The sequence below is a fragment of the Crinia signifera genome, chromosome 2 (genome assembly GCF_055691185.1).
Source record: "Crinia signifera chromosome 2, ASM5569118v1, whole genome shotgun sequence".
In the NCBI taxonomy this organism is placed as follows: domain Eukaryota; kingdom Metazoa; phylum Chordata; class Amphibia; order Anura; family Myobatrachidae; genus Crinia; species Crinia signifera.
Window position 1 is genome coordinate 180,822,233 of NC_139218.1, and position 25,080 is coordinate 180,847,312.

Sequence of the window (25,080 nt, forward strand, 5' to 3'; positions counted from 1 at the left end):
TTGGTTAGGTGGGTGAAAGGTTAAGCGCTTTGCAACTCCTTGAATGAAAACTAAATCACTCAATCAATGTAATTAATGTTTTTTTAGAGAAAATTTAATTTAGGTAGATTACAAATGGCATATTCAAGATTACTTAAAAACATTATTATTGGGAGGCTGAAAAAAAGCTCATTATGGAAAAGTACATGGAAGGTGTATGAGGGGTTAATTCCCTGACAGTCAACAAACGGATGAGAAGGGAGAACGTGTCTGGAAAGGGTGGAGATTTCCTTGTGTGTCAAATACACACATTCACACTTTACATTGCACTTTGACATGATTCCTAACTTATTGCACTCTCTCACGCACCCAAACTGACTTACATCCATCCTCACCTACACTAATAAGGAAGCTTTCACTTTATTTCACTTTGATTGCTAGTATATCAGAACTATTCTGCTCCAAACTTTTGTACTTTTGTAAAATGTGATTCGTGGACTTTGTGGAAAGCTTCAGACCAGCTGCTTGAGGTGAGATATATGGCATGTCTGACCTTATTTTCTGCGATCATTATCAAAACGATCATTTACAGTGCAATTGTGTTGTTATGTTCCTTAAAGTGCCAGTTTGTATACAACCTACAATGAAATGTTAATTTTACAGTATCGTGTGCTTTTTGAGTTTTACTTTTGTTTAGACTGCTCATCGCATGTATATTCTGTTTATTATTGGTTCAGTTAGCAGATTTTTTATTTTTTTGCTTTAAGTTCATTTCATTATTCCTCTGAGTGTCCCCTTGTTTGAATATTCTTCTAAAACCAAAAACACATATTTGACTTCATTTGTTTTCCCAATTTTTTTTACCGTCATTTCTCATATATCATTCTGTCTTTTTGTGGCCTAAGTAAGTTGTAGTCTTTGCAGATCTGTGGCTATTTCTGGCTGGTCTCAGATGTCTATATTTTTAGCTCTGAGTTGTTGGTTGGAAGATCAGGCAGGGAATGTACTGTATATGTATATTTCCAGCTTTGTTGAAAGCTTCTGTTCTTATACGGATTATATACTGAATGTACCACACTAAACTTGCATTTCTGCAGGTTTCTCCTGAAGCTTTATGCAAATTTTCAGTCTTTTGTCTATATAACTAATTCTATCTGTCTATCGCACTTTCAATTTTTCTATTCTGAGAAGAATATAAGATAGCTAATTGGGTGGGGTATGTGCCTCCGGCAATGGGGATCCCTACAGTCAGTATCCTGACGTCGGGATCCAGACTGCCGGTGCTTCGACAGGGGATCAGGGCAAGGGAGCCTCTTGCAGGCCCGGTGGCTCACTACGCTCGCCACAAATTCTATTCTCCCTCTATGGGGGTCGTGGACCCCCACAAGGGAGAATAGCCCCTGTGAGTCAGGATCCCCCCTGTTGGAGCACCAGCAGTCGGAATCCCAACATTGGGATACTGACTGTGGGGATACCCACTGTCGGAGCATCATCCGGCACCCATCTAATTAGCACCATGGAAAAGTCCACTTTAAATAAGTCCCTCTGGGATTTAGGACTGTGAGCAGAAGTGCAAAATTGCAAACAGCCGGCTAAGTGTCAAAATGCTATTACATCCCAGAAGGATGTGATCGAAGTTTGAATGACAGAGGTGGGCGTTAAGAGAGCAGCAATGCAGCAGTTAGGGGGAGTGATCCAGACAACACCAGCGTGTTTTCGAGATGGCTGTGATGTCACATGCAGCCGATGCAAAATTAAAAATGGCGACAGTAGGTCTGCCTTTGTAGCCAGGCTGCAAAGTAAGGGTCCAAACTTAATCACTGCAACTGGAGCAATTTCTGCGATGTTATGCAGCACAGGTTGGGCCTATTTCCAGTATTTTATGCAAAATGTATAAGTTACATTGGTGAAAATGTAAGATGATTGAATAACTCCTGCGGCCAAATGTAATGGCCTCAGAGTTGGGCCGCCATGCAGGATGCCAACTGAACTCTGAGGTTTGTTTAAAGGGGCAATCATTTTCAAGGCAAAACCATGCCTTGTTAGTTATTTCCCCCTATTAACAAGACCTACGAGTTCGACCGGCATCCCGCACGGCCGCCAAACTCAGAGGTTTTAACATTTGGCTGCAGGTGTTAACCCGGAAAACCCAATGTATAATTGGATGTGTCCACTACAGTTCATATTATTATTGCAACTGTCACTAGTTCGCTAGTACTAGTACTAAGAACTTCTTTCACAAAATGTTTGAATTATATCTCTAATATGTGTTCCTTTTTTTATCCCATGCAGTGCAATAATCACCAGCTGTATTACAGGTCACATGTTATGATTATTTGGCAGTCCGTGACTCATTTGGTGTTACCATGACACCTGTAATTCACCCTTCACCTGCTCTTGGACCCGCCAGAAGGGTGACTGCATCTGACCGCCTGGAAGCCGATAAAGCAAAATATGTGAAATCTCCACAGGTTATACATCGTAGACAAAACCCAGTCATTAATACCAACTTTACACCTGCTTTATCAAGAAAATTGAGCACATCACCTGGTAGCTCCAATTTGCAAATGGAACACTTGTTTTCAAGACCCTTTGACCCTTTTATGCAACATGATGTTGAGACAGATCACTGCTCTTATCAAAGCCGTACATCTGCCATATCCAGCCCTTGCTCACCAAACCAAAAATCTAAACCGAAAACTGCCTTCTCCCCATGCGGTAGCCTCTCTCCTGATATGCTAAGAAGGAAACTAAATCTTGGTCTAAGCGAAATACAGAAAGGCCAATCACTGACTCCTAACAGCAACTATCCAATGTCACAGGGTATCCTGACATGTCAACATGGAAGTGACCCTCCACCAGCCACTGGAACCCCAATAACAAATCCACACTGTCTGCGGCGTTTCAGTGGTAAAAGAATAAACCGGCCTGATTCTCTTATTATTTACAGACAAAGACGTGATGTGGCATTATCTAGCAAGGAAAATAATAATGAGGAGGCAGGACTGGTGATTCGTCTTCTCCAAGGGACCCCACTATTGAGAAGAAGTGCACGATTTTCTCAGAATACTCCCCAGGCTTGCAATCCGGTGCTACCCGTTTTACCTAGGTTACAGCAAAGAAAAGAGGGTACTTGTGTTTGCCAGACAACTGGCAACAGTTCCCATAGCAAAAAAGAAGCCCAATTCAATGAGCAATTGACTCTTTCTTCGTCTGATGCACAATTTTTTTTTGAGAGCTGTGGACTTGAAGGCAGTTTGTTGAACTTACTTAATAACTACCAAAGGGGAGACAACACACCTATGGGTAGCCTTGAATCTATGGACAGAGTAAGTTGTAGTCTCACTGTTGCTGGGGAAGAGAAAGAGGAAAAGGCACCAGTGTCTATAATTGAGCGGAATGCCCGTGTTATAAAGTGGATATACAGTTGTCATCGAGCACGGGCCATCAGTGGGCATGTTGACAAGCAGATGTCACGTGAATCTACAGTATGATATATTTCATATTGCAATTCAAATCACAAGCCATGAAAATTTCATGCACGTCTATAATGTAATACAAAGAAACTGATTCAATTTATATATCATACTGTACTAATAATTCTTCCATCACTTGTTTTCTACTTTAAAATAACTGTAAAATCTGCAATGAAATACATATTTTAAGGTTATAAAGTGTATATTATTTACTCTTGTGTGCCTTTTTATATTACTGTCATTTTCAAAGTGTTCTAGCACTTATCAATTTTCTTGAAATTGAAAATATGTGACTAAAATATTTCATTACAGTATATACATATAGTTGCTTTAAAAATTGAGAAATGGCAATAGGGAAATGTAACTGAATAGCTGCGAGTCCCTGACATTTAAGGGAATTGCTAGTTTGATTTTGTATGCTTGCAACAGTTTTGTAGTAAATTACAAATACACAGATCCTTACTACACCCATCCTTCATGTACCAGTCACCACTTTCTGTTCTGCTGAAGCATTTTACTTATTTCTGCTCATGCCTATGTCCCCTAGATCCACCTCCTCTTTTTATTTAAAAATAATCTTTGGTACTTGTTTCCTAGCACGGCCACAATCGGGAGTAATCGTGTACCTTAACTTAAGGTACACGATTACCCCCGATGGACCCGATTTCCTTTGAAATCAGGTCCATTTGGCCGGCTAGGATAAAATATCGGGGGCATCGCGTCGGTCGGGACCGTTAACAATGGTCCCGACGCGACCGACGCGATGCCCGCGATTTCCCCATAGGCTTCAATGTTAAAAAATATTTTAACATTGAAATCGTGTCGGGAAAGGTAAAATATCGGGGGCATCGCGTCGGTCGGGACCATTAACAATGGTCACGACGCGATGCCCCCGATTTTTCCATCGGGTTCAATGTTAAAATATTTTTTGACATTGAAATAGTGAAAAAATGTGAAAAATGTGAAATGGGCCAATATGACCCATTTCACATTATAGATGTCCCCGTCGTCACCCCACGATAGACGCCAACCCGAAGCGTGGCGAGCGCAGCGAGCCCGCGAGGGGCGGCGGTGCGCGTCCTTCGACCTTTTCATTCCCCTACTATCCACGTCGGCGTGGAGTTGAGAATAGAATAGTGTGGCGAGCGCAGCGAGCCACCGAGCCCGAAGCGTGGCGAGGGGACGCGGATACCTTCACAGTTATACGCGTCCCCTCGCGGGCTTCACAGGTGTCCGTGGCGACGCGGACACCTGTGAAGTCCGCGAAGGGACGCGTTTACCTGTGAAGGTATCCGCGTCCCCTCGCGGGGCTCGCTGCGTTTGCCACGCTTCGGGCTCGGTGGCTCGCTGCGCTCGCCACACTATTCTATTCTCAACTCTACGCCGACGTGGATAGTAGGGGAATGAAAAGGTCGGAGGACGCGCACCGCCGCCCCTCGCGGGCTCGCTGCGCTCGCCACGCTTCGGGTTGGCGTCTATCGTGGGGTGCGGTGTACGCCGTTAAATTTGGGGGGGTTGGGAATATTTTTACATTGAATTCAATGTAAAATCGGGTCCCAGGGACCCGATTTACATTTCATAAAAAAAAAAAATCGGGTCCAAAATCGGTCGGTCGCGTCGATCGCATCGCATGCGACCAAATCGCATGCGATGCGATCGACCCGATTTTTCCGACACGACCACCCCGATGTAAATCGGTGTGGCCGTGCTAGGAAACAAGTACCTAATCTTTCAATTCATATAATTATTACAGGTACTCCTTTGTAGTATATGTAATATATCACTTTCTCTTTCCTGGCCATAGCACTTTTGATTTGCTTAGCAACTGTAGTTCATGTGACATGACTTCTTGATGGCATAGTCCGAAAAATGTGTTGGTGATTTATACCTGTCATATTATACTATATAATATATTGTTGTTATATTACTTTGTTTTGGATTCCATCTTATAATTCTTCTTTAACCCTTTGAGTGCCAAGTGAATTTGTCAAAATAGGTGTGAATTTTGCCAAGCAAACATTTTTATTCATCAAAATTAAATGTAATGTTTACCTTATATAGGAAATATATTTTTATTTGAATTTATATAACAAATGTGAGTGACGCTGGGTATTTTTTGTGGATATTTTGCACATCTCTCACATATTGGCACTCAAAGGGTTAAACGTAAGGCATAATTTAATCTTGATGTCCCAAGTTACTTTTTAGGTATATATAAACAAAATGGTACTTATATGTTAGTTGGGCGCCCACTATAGTTAGTACGCTCATACCCCCCACTATCCATGTCGGCATGTAGTTGATTTTTTTATAGTGTGGGGAGCGCAGCGAGCCCCAAGCGTGGCGAGTGTAGCGAGCCCCGGGAGGGGACTTGGAAAACAAAGCAAATAGCTTAGTGGGTGCCCAACTAACATATAAGTACCAACAAAATTAATAATTAAAAGGAGAAATCATTACTAACATTGTTGGCTCCAGAGGTGAGCTGCAGTGCATTCCATAATTCAAAAATGGGAGCCACACCAACTACTAGTGAGTCCCGGCCAGTGATGTTTGGTAGCATTTAGTGGGGTAGTTGGTGTGGCTCTCCTATTTGTACCACACAGATGCACCTCTGGAGCCCTCATTGCTTACTAATACCCCTTTAACACTGCTTTCCCACTCAAACCCTGCATTTTGTACCCAGCTACAACCCAGCTGCTTCCCAGTTTGAGAACCCTTTCAGACTGGAGGCCCTTTCTGGCTTATCACCAGAGGTGGATCTCGAGCCAGTGCTTAGAGATGAGATAATTTCCAAATGCCGGCTGTTCCATTGCTGTAAACAGGTCCTGTTTAACCCTGCTTGCTACCTGGGGTCAAGTGATGGTCACTTAACCTGGGTAGTTTCAACAGGGTGCTTTTACACTGCACATTATCCCGTGTTGCTGCGCTTTCACGTGCAATAACCTGGAATATTTATGGCAGTGTAAAATGGGTATTAACAGTAAAAAATGGGTGCCTAATCATTTTACTTTAGTTAGTTGCAAACAAATGGACTAGTTAGTGGAAATTTTGCCTGCCACAGATTTATGGGTGAATCTGTTTATAATACCTTGGGACCAGGTCATTAAGTTACGCAGTTACTTGGGAAACATCACTAGCCATTACTCTCCCTAGGGCATAGTCTTTAGTCGCTCTTGCTTCTTAGGTCTGCTAGTTTACTGGTGAGGAAATTCCACTTGAAAGGTGTCTCTTCTGCATGCTGAGCTTCATGTTGCTCTGGTGGTGGCTCAGACAGCACACCTCTTGCCTCAGAGTGTTCAGAAGCGCTCTGGTTCCATCTACTAGAGAACACACCCCAAAGAGCTGAGGGACTTTTCTGTGGAAGTTTTTCTGGAGGGTGTGAGGAGGGCGATCTGCAGAAAAGTAGTGATCATTAGTTCTACACTGACCAAAAACAGCTCATCTTATTCATTCCTGGATTCATTCATACTTACTGTTCTGCTGCCTGCTCTGGTCTATGCTCAATATTCTCATCTGTTCTGTTTTCCTCTTCTTTAGTAAATAGTGAAGTAACACTTTTCCAACCAAAAGCTCCTTGAACCTGTGGACATTACAATGCTGCATGTGAACATACATTACTTAATAATAAAACATCATTGGAATGCAATTCATGCAGTCAAAGATGGGTACCCATCCATTCGCATGTGGCCACTGAGAGGAAAAAATCATTTGATTTTGATTTTTTTTTTACTTACCATCAAATGATTTTTCCTCTTCTCCCTGGTGCTCGCAGCCGCCGCGTACCTCAGGATTCATTTGGTGGCTGCGAGCCATGTCAGATGTCTCCCTTGGACCATGTCAACCTTAAGGGGTCGACCGAATGCTTGTTGAACTTAGGACCTTATTCTGGTTGAGTTTGCAGCCTTGCGAGTCCACCAGACTCTGCCCTGCAATTGCCGATACGCACACTGAATTCATACACACGGGCTGCGAAAGGATGTTTAACAAAAACATCCATCCGCAGGCTGTGGGGAAGCACCCACATCATTCGATGGTTGCCGACCATCAAATGATGAGGAAGGCCCACGCACATCTAAGGTTACTCTGAGGTAACTTTAGATATGCGTGGGCATTCAGAAGGAAGTTAGCGGGCAACTGACATCCGGTGATGTCAGCTGTCCACCCCCGATGCCCACATCACTGGGCGATTTCCATGGGAATGCCCATGAAATGCTGGGTGTTCCCATAGGTGTGACTATTTGCCGCTACCCCATGCCCACCACCTGCAATGTTGGGGGCATGAACCCGGCGAACAGTCTGTTCGCAGTGGCCACAGGCACTTGGCGTATTCACATGCGCAGAAATGCAGCTGCACATGCATATACATGCAAACGTATGGCCCTTGCTAACGGACCAGAATAACCCCCTTAGTGCTGTCGACCCTATGACTCATACCCCCTTTAAATTAGCAAAACATTTACTGAATATTTGAATCAAGCATGCTGGAAGTACCCTTACAATTCATTTCAAAATATTAAGAAACAAGCAACACAGCAATGGCTAGCATTATTCTGCAATATGCATCTTGGGCTTGATTCAGATGTGAATGGAGAGTGCATTGTTTCCGCTTACTTGGAAGCAGCAGCGATGCTCGGAAAGGTTAATGCAGAATTAGACATCCAGGAATTTATTTATTTACTAAAGTGGGAGTTCTATTGAAGATGGGGTTTTGCTATGGGGAACCAATCAGAATCTACTTATTTATTTAGCACCTTCTCTAGAAGATAATAGATAGAAACTGATTGGTTGCCCATAGCAACATCCCATCTTCAACATAACTCCCATCTTTGTAAATAAACTCCCTAGTTTAGGGGACATCTCATGCACACACTTACAATCCAGTGCAGCATCAGGTCACTTGCAACACCATTGGCTGGCTGAGTGACACATGAGGGCACGCAAGTCGGCCCTCAGGTGATCTCTGCTAGAAGACAGAGATCCTGGTTTTGACACACCTCAGTTTTGGGTAATGGCTGCTGTTGCAGCATCCTGCCTGTCCCCAAATGGTTGCAGACTGTCGATGTCTGCAGTTGTACTAAACCCGTACTGCAAATGCACAGTACAGGTCAGATGCATGTGCAAAGTACCAGTCATCGGTAATTTGAAACTTTTTTCATTTTTTGTAGGGGAAAATATTGAATGCAGTTGATTTTTCAATCAAAGCCAGCAAGTGCATTTCATGGACTAAAAGTGCACAGAGTACTTTGGTATACATTATGATGTATCTACGGTGAATTGCAAGTGTTCACATAAAAAATGTGTAATTCCCTTTAACAAGTTATACATGTGCAACATCATTTATCGCATTATTATGCTGTTTAGAGAAAATTATAGAAAAAATGACATGTCTTTATTGCCCAGATTTTCCTATTCAAAATGTTTTAAATATATTATCAGTGGCAGGGGGAAGGGGGGGGGAAATGTTCCTCAACTGCAGGACAGGAGTTGGGATTGCTCAATTTGAGCAAGGGGGGGAGGGGGCTAGAGATTGATCAGAGTGATGGGTTACACAGGACTATGGATCAGAGAAGGCTATTGAAGGATTAACAAGGTACGGTGCCATCACACTACGCATCAATGCCATAAAATCATCGATGGACATTCCTCATCTCTAACAAGCCAGACAATCTGGACATCAGGGAGTGGACAAGTATAAGTGACAAGTTGGGGCATGGCTAAGAAACAATAATTAAACATTGCTGTCTCTGTGCCAACTACTATGCCTTGACTGCTATGCACTGTTGCTGAATGTACTATGTTTGATGAAGGAGGTGAAGTCCCCAAAGAATGAAAAGATTGTCAGGACTTGTAAGGTAAGAGGAGAGAAGACAATGAAGGAAACAATTGTAGGGGAAAATATGTAACAATGGGCGTACATTAAAATTGATAATCAAATATACATAATGTGGATTGGTGAGTAAAAGAAAAATTATTTATTATTAGAAACTAATTTAATAAATCATATATAATGCATATATGTTAACACCTTAGTCCACATAGACCGCACTATTATAAGGGAATTAGAGGTCTGGTATTTCCATTTCCAATATGCAAATATGGTTGAGCCCTTTAAATGATTAAGGCAGTGAACACAAACAGTTATTGTCCGACAAACAGTTCTGGCAACAATATCTATAAAAAATGTGGATAGCGAGACTGGAAATAGCCACAGACCTGCTCATCTCTATAGTTGGACCGGAGCACTTTGTTGTCCTTGTTGTAACTAAATCCAAAGCCAATAAAGGCTGGGAACTGTGTCATTTGAAAATTCCATTAGGAACACGGGGAATTTTACCGAGATGTGAGTTCTATTTTACATGGGATGTTGCTAGCTAGCATTGAATAGATCGGAACCCTTTCTGCTCTATTCATGTCAAAAACTGCTGTCTTTTGTCAAGACAGCAGTTTCAACATCAATTGAATATACCCCACAGTATGCAAAATAAAAAAAAATTTACGTCTTCAGGTACAGGCACTGCATTCAAAAATTGTTTTCAGTAGGTGCCACTAATACTACATGAGCAGTGAGGAAAAAACAACAACTTGTATGTGTTCAAGTTCAGATCTTAAAAAAAAAAAGTTTATTACTACAGTAGTTACCATTACTAGTTCTGTAAATGGATATGTATCAGTTGAATAGCAACTCTGTACTAGTACTTTGGTTGCTTCCAGTTATGACAGTACATCTAAACAAGGTGGTCCAAGGAACACAACATTTAAGATAGGGCACCTGAAATCGAAACAATATTTCACAATGTTAAACAAAACATTACCTATAAAGGCAAAATTTACTGCAGAAAATGTCAACTTGCCATATACCACATGTAGTGGCAAGGAAAGGGTCAGACAATGGCCTTTTATTGTGAGTGGTGGTTCTGCTAGTGCAGCTGCTGTTTCATGTACTAAATAGTAACTAAAATAATGCCTATTATGGAAGCTGGGGCCAAGCACAGTCGGGCATCTTCTTCTGTAATCTCTTATTATGATGCAACTCCTTCACACTCTGAGTTTAGAAGAGGTGTACCCTGTAAATCACTGCAAGCAAAAAAACTAAGGCTGAAGCACAAACTGTCTCAAATCAATGAGGAGAGTCTAGGGGTGTCCATAGGGGCCTTATTCTGATCGGTGCGGCCGGATCCGAATATGCGACCAGGACCATGCGTGCGAAACCCCGCCTTCCATATGGATCGCGAACTCCATCCGTACGCGGTAAGAAGCTGGCCGAACGGACCGCACGTGTATTTTTCATGGAATACGCCTCCATCTCAGGGAACCTCCCCCATCATTGGATGGTCGCAGACCATCGAATGCAGGACCGAGTGGTCCACCAGCTCCCGCAACCTCAGACCACACGGACATTTTTTCCGTGCAAAAGCAGGTATCTGGGCGGGCAGCTGACATCCGGCGATGTCATATGTCCGCCCCCTACACGTGCGTCACGGCCGCATTACCATACGTACACCCAGCGTTTGCATGGGAACGCCCATGAAACGCGGGGCGTATGCATATGGTAATGAGCCCAAATAGCCCTTCACGCCCCTCTCCACCCCCTGTTCGGAGTGCTCACATTTCATGCGGGATTTGGCCGTACGCCCCGCTTGCACATGCGCAGAGACGCCTCTGCACATGCGCAGACACAAAACATCGGCGGCACGAAAGCACGCGGATATTACCGCACCAACCAGAATAAGGGCCTAAGTGCTATATGTGGGCAGTACGAATGGTGTAATGGTTAGCATTACTGCCTCAGAGCACTGAGGTCATGGCTTCAATTCCCACCATGGCTCTAACTGTGCAGAGTTTGTATATTCTCCTCGTACTTGCATGGGTTTCCTCCTGGTAATCTGGTTTTCTCCCACAATCCAAAAAAATGCTGGTACTGTAGGTTAGAATGTCTGTGTGCATGTATATGTGGTAGGATATATAGATTGTAAGCTCCACTGGGCAGGGACTGATGTGAATGTTCAAATATTCTCTTTAAAGCAGTGTGAATATGTGTGTGCTATATAAATAACTGGTAAGAAATAAATATGTGAGTCTGACATTTCTGACACTATACTCAAAAGTCTCCTTCCACCTTTTCTGAACCCTCTGCAAAAGTGAGAATGAGTAGTAATAAAAAGTTGAAAAAGAAATTAAGGATGCTACTGTAGAAGTGCAACAGGATGAGGGACACCTGTGTGACTAACACTAATGAGGATGGTGGATAAAGAACAGAAGAAAAAAAGAAAGTCTATTTTTGACGCACTGACTTTATTTTTTTCTTCTGTTCTTTATCCAGCATTAATTAGTGTCTGAGGCTACACCCCCTCAATGATAAAGACAATGTATGTGAAAATAATATAAAGGAGGGGTTTCCTATACTTCCTGACAATTTACCTAGTGCGGTAGTCTCAATCCCTGCGTTCACTATTACTAATGAGGACGTTGTTTGTGTCAAAGGAATTCAGCCATATTCATGCCTGGACATAAAACCAAAAAGCCACCATCCTGTGTGTGGAATTATTTTCACCCAAATCCTGACAACCATTTGTGAGGCCAAAGTTAGTAGAGACATCTAGGGACCTCAATGTTGTTGTCATTTGCAGTGTGTTTCTACAAGTTATTTATCAAAATCGGAAAAAATCCTGTAAAAAAATAATAACAAGCAACCCAGTGTCAATTACAAATAGTTTAGGACCAGCACATGCAATCTTCATTGCATTCACCCTCTTCTTCAACCTTTTCCTGTGAGAAATTGCGGTGCGCGTTCGCATCTGCGCGCACGGCCGCATTTCTTACCCATTCGCTGGTGTGTCATGCGGCTCAGGCCCCTGACCTGCGCTGTCCCCGGGTACTTTCCATGGCAGGATCTGAGTGGTATTACCCTGGAATCTGGCTGGCGTCCCACGCTGGTCCTGGGCCGGGCCCATGCCACATGGGTAGTGACATGACACCTGCAATCACATGTCTCTGTTCTCCAATAGTTTTTCTGTGACCTTGACACTCTGACCTGTGCTCTGACCCATGTGACCAAAGGTGTGCACGGGTACTTCCTTGACTTAATTGCAGCTGCGGCTTGCAGCCAATCACAGGCCAGCAGGGGGGATATAGCTGAGACCTCTGCCCCATTACCCTCTCCTTGAACAACTTGTCTGATCCCTGTATGTATCCAGTCCTCAGCATTCTAGGCTCCAGGTTCCTGTCCAGAGTCCCTGTGGTTTTCTGTGCAATCTGCTGCTGCTACCTGCTGTTACCAAAGCTCCCTGGCTCTCTCCACCTGCCAGGTTACCTTCCTCGCTGTTTACCCTCACCGGCTCCAAAGGGAAGAGGATACAGTACGCCAGCATCCCTCAGCAGAGTTTGCTTCTGGTCTTAAAGGGGCCATTCCAAACTCGACTCCCAAGTCGACACAGCTGTCAACTCTACAGTTCCTGTCTACCTTGTGTTGGCTCCCAGGCCGTCAACTCCTATTTCAGTTTACAGGTCATCAACAGCTGTGTCGCTTCCAGGCCGTCAACAGCCATGTCGGCTCCCAGGCTGTCCACTGCCGTGTCCACTCCCAGGTTGTCAAATGCTTGTGTCTACTCCCAGGTTGTCAACACCCCTCCGGCACCCAGGCCGTCGACTTCCCTCAGGCTCCCAGGCCGTCTACAGTCCATGTCGACTCCCAGGTCGTCAACACTCCTCCAGCTCCTAGGCAGTCTACAGTCCATGTCGGCTCCCAGGTCATCAACACTCCTCCAGCTCCCAGGCCGTCGACCTCCCTCCGGCTCCCAGGCCCTTAACACTCTGTGTCGGCTCCCAGGCCATCGACTTCTCACCCAAGCCACTGTCATCTCTCTGACCTCTTAGGCCAACGCAGACCTAGTTCCAAGTTCAACAGGGGTAGATTTATTAAGCTCGGTGAAGTGAAAAAGTGTCTGTTTTTTATCTATCAGCTCTTACCTGTCATTTTTCAAACCAAGCCTGTAACTTCACAGTTAGGAGATGATTGGCCGGTGATAAAAACCAGACACTTTATCACTTCATCGAGCTTAATAAATCTGCCCCCCCCCCCCCCAGTTCCAAGCTCACTGCCGGTAGTCACCGTCCATCTCCTGTGACTGGCCAGTTAGCTGTGCTGAACTCAGGTCAGAGGGCCACGACCTCATCACCGAATACAGCAGAGTCCAAATCTCCGTGCAGGGGTCTGACCAGAGTGTTGTTAACTCCCCCACCTAGCTGTGCCCACAGTGCCAGTGATACATATATGAACTATCCATACCTAAAGCATCCCTTGTTCCAGTTCCCAGCATCCACCACTGGCCCACTGGTGCCACAGCCGGGAACACCAGCAGAGACCCAAGCCCTGACACTTCCTCATTAATGAGTTTTTTTTTTTTAATTGGGGGGGGGGGGGGCACAAACAAAGCAAATACTTCAGTGAAAGGGATTTACACTTTTGTGGCGGAAGTGATTGGCTTGTTAAACTGTGCATGTACTATTAATATACAATATAAGGGTAGGGCCTAGGGACAATTCGTCCTGGTACTAACATACATGTTAAGCTGTATGTATTATATGTGCTGGCTAGATTTCGTGGGGATTAGCAGCATTGTGTTTATTAAGCCACCATGCAGCCCCCAGGACTTAGCATAAGCATGGGTCTTCAACCTGTGGCCCTCCAGATGTTGTGAAACTACATGTTCCAACATGTATTGCCACATTTTTTCCTATAAGAGCATGCCAAAAAACCTCAGGGCATGCTGGGACATGTAGTTCCACAACATCTGGAGGGCCACAGGTTGAAGACCTGTGGCATAAGGCTTCACTTCTCCTTATAAGTCCACCCCTTAACTTTATTAAAACATGCCAATGGGAGTCAGGGGGCAGGCCTAGAAGGAAAGTAAAGCTGAATGCTAAGTCCTGGGTTGTGTGCATGGCAGCTTAATACACACAGCACTGCTGATCCCTGGGATATTGTTGAGGGGAAGGGGGGGCGGGTTGTGAATCCGCACATAATTGATATTGAACCCTTTTATTTGTATTCTAGATTTATAGGGTTTATTTTGAGAGAGGGAGGTCGCCTTTTACTTTATTGATTCGGCGGGGGTGCAATACTGGCAATGGTATAGAACTTGGTTAGAGAGAAAGAAAAATAGTTTGCACTTTGGATGCACACCAAGAGGATATGATATGTTGAGTTTTTTCTAAAACTTAGCCTTTATTAGTTTATTTGGATAAAAAGGTAGAGGGGACACTGTTATCTGTGTTCTTTCAATTGTGTGGAATCACAGATTGTGGACCTCTCTGCTACTGTAGACAAGAGAAAAATGGTATTTAGGACCGTCTCCTAAGGGTCGGAACTTGGGGGCGCTTGTCAAGAGTGGCTTGACCAGCAGCTGTTCAGTAAACGGGGTAGTTAGTCCCGTGTAGAAAAACAAAAGGAAAAGCGGTACTCTTTACTTAGAAGGGCGCCCACGATTTTGATCGTGGGCATCGTTAGTAAAAAATCTCTGGCATCTCGGGCATTGAATGCACTAAAAAATCGGGTGCGATCAACCGACGAGATGCCCGAGATTTCCCATAGGGAACAATGTTAAATGTCTCAATTGACCCAATTTTCCTGTTCAATGCCTCAATTGACCCGATTTTTCCATAGGAAACAATGTTAAATGGGCCACAGAGGCCAAATAGGCACCCTGAAGTGTATAATGGCCACCCGAATTGTTAACGCCACCCCACGATCAACGTACGCGTCCTACGACCTTTTCATACCCCCACTATCCACGTCGGCGTGGAGTTGAGAATAGAAAGTGTGGCCAGCGCAGCGAGCCACCGAGCCCGAAGCGTGGCGAGCGCAGCGAGCCCCGCGAGGGTACGCGGACAGCTGTGAAGCCCGCGAGGGGACGCGGATACCTGTGAAGGTATCCGCGTCCCCTCGCAGGGCTCGCTGCGCTCGCCACGCTTCGGACTCGGTGGCTCGCTGCGCTCGACACACTTTCTATTCTCAACCTGATTTTTTAGTGCATTCAATGCCCGAGATGGCCGAGATGGGCGCCCTTCTAAGTAAAGAGTACCGGAAAAGCAAATATGAACAGCGCACATGTGATGAGAATCGAAGAATAAAGAAAATTTATTAAACAATAAAAAGTAAACATATAAAATCAATGTACATGCATGGAAGTTAAAAACATGATAGGGCTGAAATGAATTAGCATAATGGATAGGTGTATAAAACAATATGGGGGGCCCCCAATGGGGTGGAAATGTTACTGGAGAGTCCGTTCCTATGTTACCCCTAGACGAATATGGTGATGTATGATATTTACCACCCTAAGTAGGGTATAGATGTCTCTCTGCTACTGTGAACATTTTTAGAGGTTAAAAACTTTAGGCCATTCACACATACATAAGTGCAAGTACACTATAAAGCAGTGGGGTGAGGCAGGTGAGGCACAGCCTTTCCTGTCATACTAGCGTATATGCCAGCATTTTGAATTGATAAAGTATTTTTTTAAATGGTGTTCACTAGACTTTGTTACTTGTTTTTAATGATTGTTGCAATGTCTGGTACAAGCAGGGGCAGATTAAGGTCTGTGGGGGCCCTGGACAATAAAAATGGGGGGGGCCCCCACAGACAAACCGAGTCCCCCCCCCCGGGGCAGTCAGCGCCGTGGTCCCTGCAGTGAATGAGAAGTTAGCGGCGGGGTCCCAGCAGCAGATGGGAACTAGTAGCGGTATTGGCTACTAGTTCCCATCCGCTGCAAGGACCCCTCCGCTGACTTCCCATCTGTGGCAGGGACCCTTTAACTGTGAGCTTCTAATTTGTGCTTTTACCTCAGTGATATTTATTTCGTATTGTGTCAAGAGTCGCATATTCCGGTGATTTATTTCACTCTTTGTGCTTCGATATATATATATATCAGGGTTGCCGACCCTCCCGGAATTTCCGGGAGTCTCCCGAAAATCGGGGCTCCCTCCCGGCCCCCCGGAAGGGTGGGCAACCCTCCCGGATTCAGGGGGGACCCCCACTGTCCCCCGGATCGCGGCATTAAAATGCCGCAATCCTCGGGTCTCAGAGGAGGGGGCGGAGCTAAATGACACAATCGCGTCATTTTAGCCCCGCCCCCTCCACGGAGATCACTGAATTAGCTGGGTTAACAGCATGGGGGCGGGGCTTAGTGATGTCACGCTTAAGCTCCGCCCCCTAAGCGGCTACTGAATCTCTCATCTCCGGGCTTCTCCCGGAGAGGCGAAGAAGAAAGTCGGCAACCCTGATATATATATATATATATATATATATATATATATATATATATATATATATACAGTGCTATTTTTCAGCAGGAACCAGCAGGAACTCCTTCCTGAACCTCTAATTAAATATGACATCATCAGAAACTGAAAATGTCCTTTAATAAGATAAGTTTTATTTAAAAGTCACCTTTGAGTGCCTTTGTTTCTAAATACTATATATACATCTATCTCTCCCTCCCTATCTCTATTATATATGTTTTGTTTATTTAATTGATCCACCCCCAAACCTGGAGTTCCTGAACCTGTTTTTCCAGAAAAATAGTACTGTGTATATATATATATATATATATATATATATATATATATAAAACACTTCGATTTGTTTAGATCACTCTGGTTGATGTTTCCGGAGATCCAGATATTAGAGTATCACTTTGTGTTGGGTAATTTACACGTTAGGGTTTTTTCCTTTTACTATGGCTATAATAAATAATAAATAAATAATAAATTAGGGTGTGATCCTTAGATTGGCGCAGATGGAAAAACTTGTACGATGTATTGGTTTTTGTAAACGGGTCTGGGAATCCATCGGTATTTGTGAAACATTCACGATTTGGCAAGGGGCCGTGTTTCTTTATGTCTGGGCGCTGACTTTTTCTCTAACCAACAAACAATTGAATGTAACTAAACATGTGTTGTTAAATGTTTTCCCTTCAGAAAGCTGTAAGAATCTACAGGCAGTTCCAAAGTGCAATAACATTTGTAAAGCCAGCAAACAAGACATAAGTAAAATCACCTAATGTATTTCTACAGCAGAGGGTTCTTGTAATAGCAAAAATAAGCTTTAGAAGTAGTATTAGGTTCCCTTACTTCTTCTATGGCACAAAACTATGCCTGGATTGTAGGATCAAATGTTATATTGCTGTAGTAAACTAATATCTGATAATGTCATGCCATTGACGAAACGCATCGGGCTGCCTACACCAACTTGATGATCACTACTGTCAATATCCTGAAATGATTCTTTATTGCTGTACCTTTTGATTTTATTGAAACATGTATACACAATATATTACTAAATACTTTTTACATTAACTACTTCATAGCGCCCTCTGAACCTTACTTTCTGATATATATATATATATATCTGAAACACATGTTAATGCCACGGACGCATTGACTATGGGTGAATATATGGGGATATACTCTTACACTGGCTGGCCATGCATGCGCCTTCGATTGTCCCCACACTTGGATGTCTGTTTTCTCTTTGACTTGCTTCACTAAAATAGTCAGGGATCTGTTCCCCATTGTAACAGTGTCTCCATGCTACTAGTGATCAACAGTCACCTGATGTCGGAGTGGGCAAAGGCACAGAAGGTATGGTTGGCAAGAGTGAGTTACAGATAAGGAGAGGGGGGTCATAAGAACACATGGGAAGAGGGAGTCAGAAGAACACGTGGGGAAATGGGGTAAGAGGAACACATGTGGAGGCCTTTGTCTCTACAGCGCATTCAGAAAGTATTCACAGTATTTCACTTTTTCCCACATTTTGTTATGTTACTTCCTTATTCCAATATGGAATACATTCTACACACAATAACCCATAATGACAACGTGAAAAAAGTTTTTGGGACATTTTTGCAAATGTATTCAAAATAAAAATAAATCATATATTATAGCCTCAAAAATTTTGAATATGATGCCACAAGCTTGGCACACCTATCTTTAGGCAGTTTCGCCCCTTCCTCTTTGCAGCACCTCTCAAGCTCCATCAGGCTGGAGGGAAAACATTGGTGCACAGCCATTTTCAGATCTTTCCAGAGATGTTCAATTGGATTCAAGTCTGGACTCTGGCTGGGCCACTCAAGGACATTGACAGACATTGACAGAGTTGTACTAAAGCCACTCCTTTGATATCTTGGCTGTGTGCTTAGCATCGTTGTCCTGCTGAAAGATGAACTGTTGCCGCAGTCTAAGGTCAAGAGTGCTTCGATACAGGTTTTCATCCAGGATGTCTCTGTACAATATTGCATTCATCTTTCCCTCTATCCTCACTATTCTCCCAGTTCCTGCTTCTGAAAAACATCCTTACAGCAAGATGCTGCCACCACCATGCTTCGTTGGATGGTATTGGCCTGGTGATGAGCGGTACCTGGTTTCTGCCAAACATGACATATGGCATTCACACCAAAGAGTTCAATCTTTGTCTCATCAGACCAGATAATTTTGTTTCTCATGGCCTGAGAGTCCTTCAGGTGCATTTTGGCAAACTCCATACAAGCACTTTACCATATGAGTCTGATTGGTGGATTGCTGCAGAGATGGTTTTTCTTCTGAAAGGTTCTCCTTTCTCTACAGTGGAATGATGTAGCTCTGACAGAGTGACCATCGGGTTTCTTGGTCACTTTCCTGACTAGGGCCCTTCTCCATGATCGCTCAGCTTAGGCAGCCGGCCAGCTGTAGGAAGAGTCCTGGTGGTTCCAAACTTCTTCCATTACGAATGATGGAGGACACTGCGCTCATTGAGACCTTCAAAGCAGCAGATATTTTTCTGTACACTTCCCCATATTTGTGCTGTTCGAGACAATCCTGTTTCGGAGGTCTACAGACTTCATGCTTGGTTTGTGTTCTGGCATGCACTGTCAATTGTGGGACCTTATATAGACAGGTGTATGCCTTTCCAAATCATGCTGAATTTACCACAGGTGGACTCCAATTAAGCTGTAGGAACATTTCAAGAATGATCAATGGATACAGGATGCACCAGAGCTCAATTTTGAGCTTCATGGCAAAGGCTATGAATACTTATGCACATGTGATTTCTTAGTTTATTATTTTTTTAAAAATTGAAAAAAATCTCCCAACAACTTTTTTCATGTTGTCATTATGGGGTATTGTGTGTAGAATTCTGAGAGGAAAAAATAAATTTATTCCATTTTAGAATAAGACTGTAACAAAACAAAATGTGGAAAAGGTGAAGCGCCGTGAATACTTTCCGGATGCACTGTACATAGTATAAAGGAAACTCCCATTTTGTTCAGGCTAATCTTAAGAACCACAGGATGGATTTAAATGTATCATATGCCTTTATCTTTGACATATGCTCTATAAAACTGGGAAAATTGCATCAAAATATGTCAATTGTTTCTTGAGATTTGTCGGAAAAAACAGGCAGACACCTAACAGGGAACTTTATTTTATGCTCTGTAGAGATTGTTAGTTCTATGAATTTAAAATGTATTTAATATATAGCTGTAGAGCACAACATCCTTGGATTGATAAGATGTATTAGGGAGATATAACTTTGTCTTCACTTGTCACAATAAGGTCTCAGAGTTAGCATGGAAATCCAAATATAGTGGATTATAGATTTGTTTGCATGATGTTTATAACAATTGTATTTAGTAATGTGGTACCTATGAACCAAATCAAATGGATCATCAGAATTAAAGAAGGCTATCACTGACACCGGGAGCATACAGCAAAGAGATGAAAAAACAGCTGCTACCTCAAGGTAGAATGTTTATAAATGTATTTTACCGATTTCCCACTGTCCCTCTCGTATAGCTCTTATGGTATAATCAATCAAGCTCATGATGTATAGGGAATACTGATCACCACTTGCAGGATAAATGTTTTTGCAATAATAAAAATGGTTGGAGCAGGTATGAACCCTATCTAAATTTACATTGCAATATATGTCTGCACATGTGACCAAATAAGAATGTACCTTTTTTGCTATATGTGACATGTTTAACCCTTCATCTCCATTGTCCATGTTTTCAGCGTTGATAATCTCTGCAGTATCACTCTGTAATAAATTGCAAAACAATTCATAAGTGGGTGTTATTGATGTAATATGTAAAAGCTCCTAAAAAGGAGGATTCGAATGGCATTCCATTCTTTATAAAAAAAATGTGTCTATTACAAGGATTTTTTAACCCCTTATCGTAATTGTAAGGAATTACAATTACAGGGGGCTAAATTACCCTGTATAGAAGCCTTCATCCTTGTGCTTTTACAGTTTACATGTAAAACTGTGTAGGTTCTGTACTTTACAGTACTATTTAATTTATATCATTTTTAGTAGGGAGTACTGTACATCATCCAAGTTATAAAACTCATGCTGGAATTTTGCATATTCACTTTGACGTTTCTCCCATTTTAAAAGCAATCTTTAATGTTATTTCATTGTTTTCTATTGTACATTAATCACCATTTCAAATTCATGAAACTATTACGTTATTTAAAATCAGGTAACTTGACTAAATGTTAAAAACAGGAATTAACTTTTTCTGAACGCTCCCCTGGTGTTCTGACGAAAGCATTTGTTTTTCTTCATTTTTATTAAACTTTAAACTACATTAAAGGAGAGATAGACAACAAAAATAAAGCAAGAGATCTACGTGCACTGAAAACTCACCTATTCATCAAAGCGTACCCTTCCACTGCATAAACCAGATGGTTCTCCGACCCCTTGCCTGCTTACATCCTGCTATCTAACCACCACCCCCTCGCTTGCACCTCTTGTAATCTGTCTGTCTCCCATTCCTACTAGATTGTAAACTCCTCCGAGTAGGGTCCTCTTCCCTCCTGTTGTCAAAGCCCACTTCTCTTCACATTTCACTCACAGCTCTCCGTTAATCCAACACTCAGTGACCATCTTCATACTCATCTCCATCATTGGCCTCAAGCCTCTAGTTGTATGTTGATTGGGTCCTCACTACTTACATTTAAGCTGTAATGTGTATTGAACTGTGGTGCTCTTTATTTGTACTGTATTTTTGTTATTTATTCAATGTTATGCCAAGTTTTGTCTCCCTGTATTGTTCCTTTGTACGGCGCTGCGAAACACTTGTGGCGCCTTATAAATAAAATTATAATAATAATAATAATACTTATAAAGACCCAGCCAAAAAGACAATGGTTGAAAATTAATAAAATGAGAGATTCAGAAAGTGAGAGATTTGGTGAGAAATCTCCAGGGTTTTTTTTTTTTTTTAAAGCGGCAATCATTTACTCTGCAAAACCAGTTTGATTTTGCAGTATAAATGATTGCCGCTTTAAAAAAACTGGAGATTTCTTACCAAATCTCTCACTTTCTGAATCTCTCGACCAATTAAATTTCACCCACTGTTTTATCTCTGCTTATCGCATTAATAGAAAATATTTTTTGGGGGTATTTATCATGAAAAAGTCACTTGGGTAGAAGAGCGATGCTATTTAGGACATTCAGGTGCATGCAGGAGCATACAGTATGTAGGTTGGCTTATCAGTTCCCATATGCTCCCTGGGAAAAAAAAAAGTCAATAGATTATATAAAAGCAATAAAAAAAGTAAAAAAAATTGTGGGAGAAATAGCAAAAATTAATACTTTATTAATAAAGTATTTTGATTCCTGTGGGCATTACCAGATAAAACCATCTTGATATGGCATCAGCAATTGCAAGGACACCTGCAGTACTTGTACACTAGCTGTCCATAATAAATTGCCATGGGAATGTATTGCAATATGAGCCAAGCGTAGGCTTTTGCTTGCAACAGTGGGTGATAGCTTTTGCTTTGATAACTAGGCAACATTTTTTAAAGAGCGTATTCATTATTATTTGTGGCCTTCCCCCCCAATAAAGGTTTCTAATTGTCACAATAAAGGATCTTTATTGGCTAGGATTAACCACTGATGAATCCCTGGGCCAAGGGCCCCTGTGCTGTGCTACTATGCACGTGCAAGTAGAGGTGATGCAAATACATACTGGGGGCTATTCTAATTTCTTTGTTCCCCCGTGCGTTCGCATAAGGGACAGATGTTTTGTGTCTGCGCATGCGCAGACCCATTTCTGCACATGTGTAGATGCAGGGTGTGAATTACATGTTCGCTGTCCCGCTCGCACCTAGCAGTGCAAATGGGGGTGTGGCTTGGTGGCGGAGGCATAGCCCATGGGAATGCCCAGCGTTTCATGGGCACTGCCTTGGAAACGCTGGACATTTCCATGTAAACCGCCCAGTGACGCGAGTGCCGAGGGACGGCAGCTGATGTCAGCGGATGTAAGCTGCCCGTCTGCTTCCCACATAGGGTGCTCGCAGAGCAGAGACTCCATACAGGTGTCTCTGATCTGCAAGCACTGCAAAAATCAATCGATGGTCACAGTCATCGAATGATTTCTCCCCCGCACCCAACGCTGCGAACAGCCATGTGGGGGATCCTGGGTGCAAGGGAGGGGGGGGGACCAGTGTGTGGACCAGAATACGGTCCATTGTATGTGTTTCATTTGCACTTCCATTTATGATGGAAACGGTGTAACGGGCTATACTGGAGTATTCTCTCACAGACAGAGGTCAGTAAGGGTTTGTTGGTACAACTGCAGTTTATGCACTGTTGAACATAATTGCAACTATGCATAGTTTCAGATGTATCTTTTGCACCTAGTGCAGGACTTTTTCCATATGGCCTACTATAAAGCTTAACCTCTGTGTTCACTAAATTCAAGTGAAAATTTAAAAATTTTCAGGTGTAAAAATGTATCCCGTCCACTAATGCAGAGTGTAATAAATAGGAACCACAGTCTTGTAGACCCTAAATATCCTTTTATAAATCAACATGGTACTTACTTCTTCATGTGTTTCTCCTTCTTCTTCTGTGTTGAATGTCTGCAGAACCTTTGCTTTATAAACTTTCCAAAAGTTTTCACTCATGATTAAAGATTTGGGGAATGAAGCCAAAGAGAACTATTTGTTTCTTTATAGTTTCTGATGATGTCGTTTTTTTTGAGTTGCAAAACGTTGTAAAGTGTAGACCCTTCTTCCTTGAGGACAGCTGCAGTATGTAGAACCAGTCCAGTTTTAAAATGTATACAAATTCTCATAGGGTTTGATAAAGAAGCCTCAGGACCACAAAAAGCTAAAAGTAGAAGTATCTGTCCAAACTCTGTGTCTAATGGTCTGCTAGATTAATTGGCTAGGCATAGCATTTCACAATATGCAAAGCATCTCAGGTGCACAGTCTTCATTGGCTCTGACACACATGGGTCTTGTGACTTCATTAAAGTTGCAGGAAGTTCTTCATAGAGGAGAAATTTAATCGTTGACATGTGAAAGGCTGAGCTAATGTAGGTGCAGGCACAAAACTATTGTCTCAAGCATTTTATGTGTTAGCAAACTTCATACCTAACCAAAGTGTGTTGGTTATCATTTCTCTGCCAGTAATCTCTACCTCTTGATACCGTTTTAAATACTGCATGCTTGTTTCTTTGTTTTTGATGGTGTGTGCCTTTAGCGAGTCGATATCCTAAGAAGCCCTGTAACTAGACCCTTCCACAGACTATTGGCGAAATCTCTCTATGGCTTTTATGTTCAAATGTTAAAGTTGTGATAAATAAACTGCTAATTAATTCCTCAATCACTCAAAAGGGAATTTACTATGTCCATCAGGAAAGTGACTTTAACCATGGTGGGACCAAATAAAATGTAGGTTGAATCAACACGTAATTACGCATACTTAGCAAACAGCTGTCTGCATCTACATGGCTTGCAAGGGCAATGTAACACACAATGGTAGGTGGCATTAAGATAACAGCAGCTGTTTAATGAACCTATATGCGCACCTCTCAACTATCCCACTTTTTGAGTGACAGTCCTGTTTTTCTGGAGAAAGTTGGAGTGAAAAGATGTCAAGTGCATACCCAAGGCATTTGTTCAATGTGTGGGGAAAGTCTGCAGGGAGCTAGGATCTCCGGGGTTGCTGGGTACACCCCTAGAAGAAGTAAAATACTCCCTGGGCCCTAGAGAATGCATGTGCCTGTTACATAAAACATGAGTAAACTGGCCTATCAGAGATAATAAAATGCCCCTTAGAGAAGTATTACATGAAAAATGATTAAGGGGTAGGAAGGTAATAGAATGGCTGGAACAGACTTTTTGGTACCCTGTGTCAGAAAGTTCAGGAATTTTGTAAAGCTATTAGTGACTAATGAAGTGGGGGAAGGAAACAAGAACACTCAGGAGATGCTGGGCTTCAAAAAGAAAGTAAAAGTAATTAAAAGAGATAATTGACAAGAGGTGCCAAAGTGGTACAATTCTTGTACCCATGGAAAGAGGGGACCCTCAGCTTTCAGCTTTGGTCCCTTAGACTCTTGGGGGGGTTTCTGGGTACTCAGAAACCCCCCTGTGTGCGCCACTGGAGAGGTGCAGGTAGGACAGGGAATGGTGAGGTGCACAGGGAACAGAGAGGTGCAGGACATCAAGAGATATGTAGTATAACTCCACATGTTGCCCCCTGTGGCCTCATTTAAATGTATTGTCCTTGCACGTTACAGAAAATTAATCAAACCCAAGGTTTCGTTTAAACCCTTGGGTTTTAAAGTTT

At 42.7% G+C, this 25,080-nt stretch overlaps 2 protein-coding genes across 2 annotated transcripts; one reads left to right on the forward strand and one right to left on the reverse strand.

Moving 5' to 3' along the window:
* The first annotated feature begins 237 nt into the window (after positions 1-237).
* FAM110D (family with sequence similarity 110 member D) lies at positions 238-3,642 on the forward strand. Its single transcript, XM_083173268.1, has 2 exons — positions 238-509; positions 2,272-3,642. Exon 2 carries the CDS (start codon positions 2,346-2,348, stop codon positions 3,471-3,473), a length of 1,128 nt encoding a protein of 375 aa, XP_083029394.1. The 5' UTR covers positions 238-509; positions 2,272-2,345; the 3' UTR covers positions 3,474-3,642.
* A 2,976-nt stretch (positions 3,643-6,618) lies between these two features.
* C2H1orf232 (chromosome 2 C1orf232 homolog) lies at positions 6,619-23,411 on the reverse strand. Its single transcript, XM_083171120.1, has 4 exons — positions 23,328-23,411; positions 20,449-20,529; positions 6,929-7,035; positions 6,619-6,847 (listed from the first exon to the last, which is right to left on the reverse strand). The coding sequence occupies exons 1-4, from the start codon at positions 23,409-23,411 to the stop codon at positions 6,619-6,621; spliced, it is 501 nt and encodes a 166-aa protein (XP_083027246.1).
* Positions 23,412-25,080: the final 1,669 nt, after the last annotated feature.

Coding starts and splice junctions, on each gene's coding strand:
- FAM110D (XM_083173268.1), top strand. CDS start 2,346: ATGACACCTGTAATTCACCCTTCACCTGCTCTTGGACCCGCCAGAAGG.
- C2H1orf232 (XM_083171120.1), bottom strand. CDS start 23,411: ATGAGTGAAAACTTTTGGAAAGTTTATAAAGCAAAGGTTCTGCAGACA. Junction 20,530..23,327: donor AAGGAGAAACACATGAAGAA/GTAAGTACCATG, acceptor AATTTATTACAG/AGTGATACTGCAGAGATTAT. Junction 6,848..6,928: donor CCAGAGCAGGCAGCAGAACA/GTAAGTATGAAT, acceptor ACTTTTCTGCAG/ATCGCCCTCCTCACACCCTC.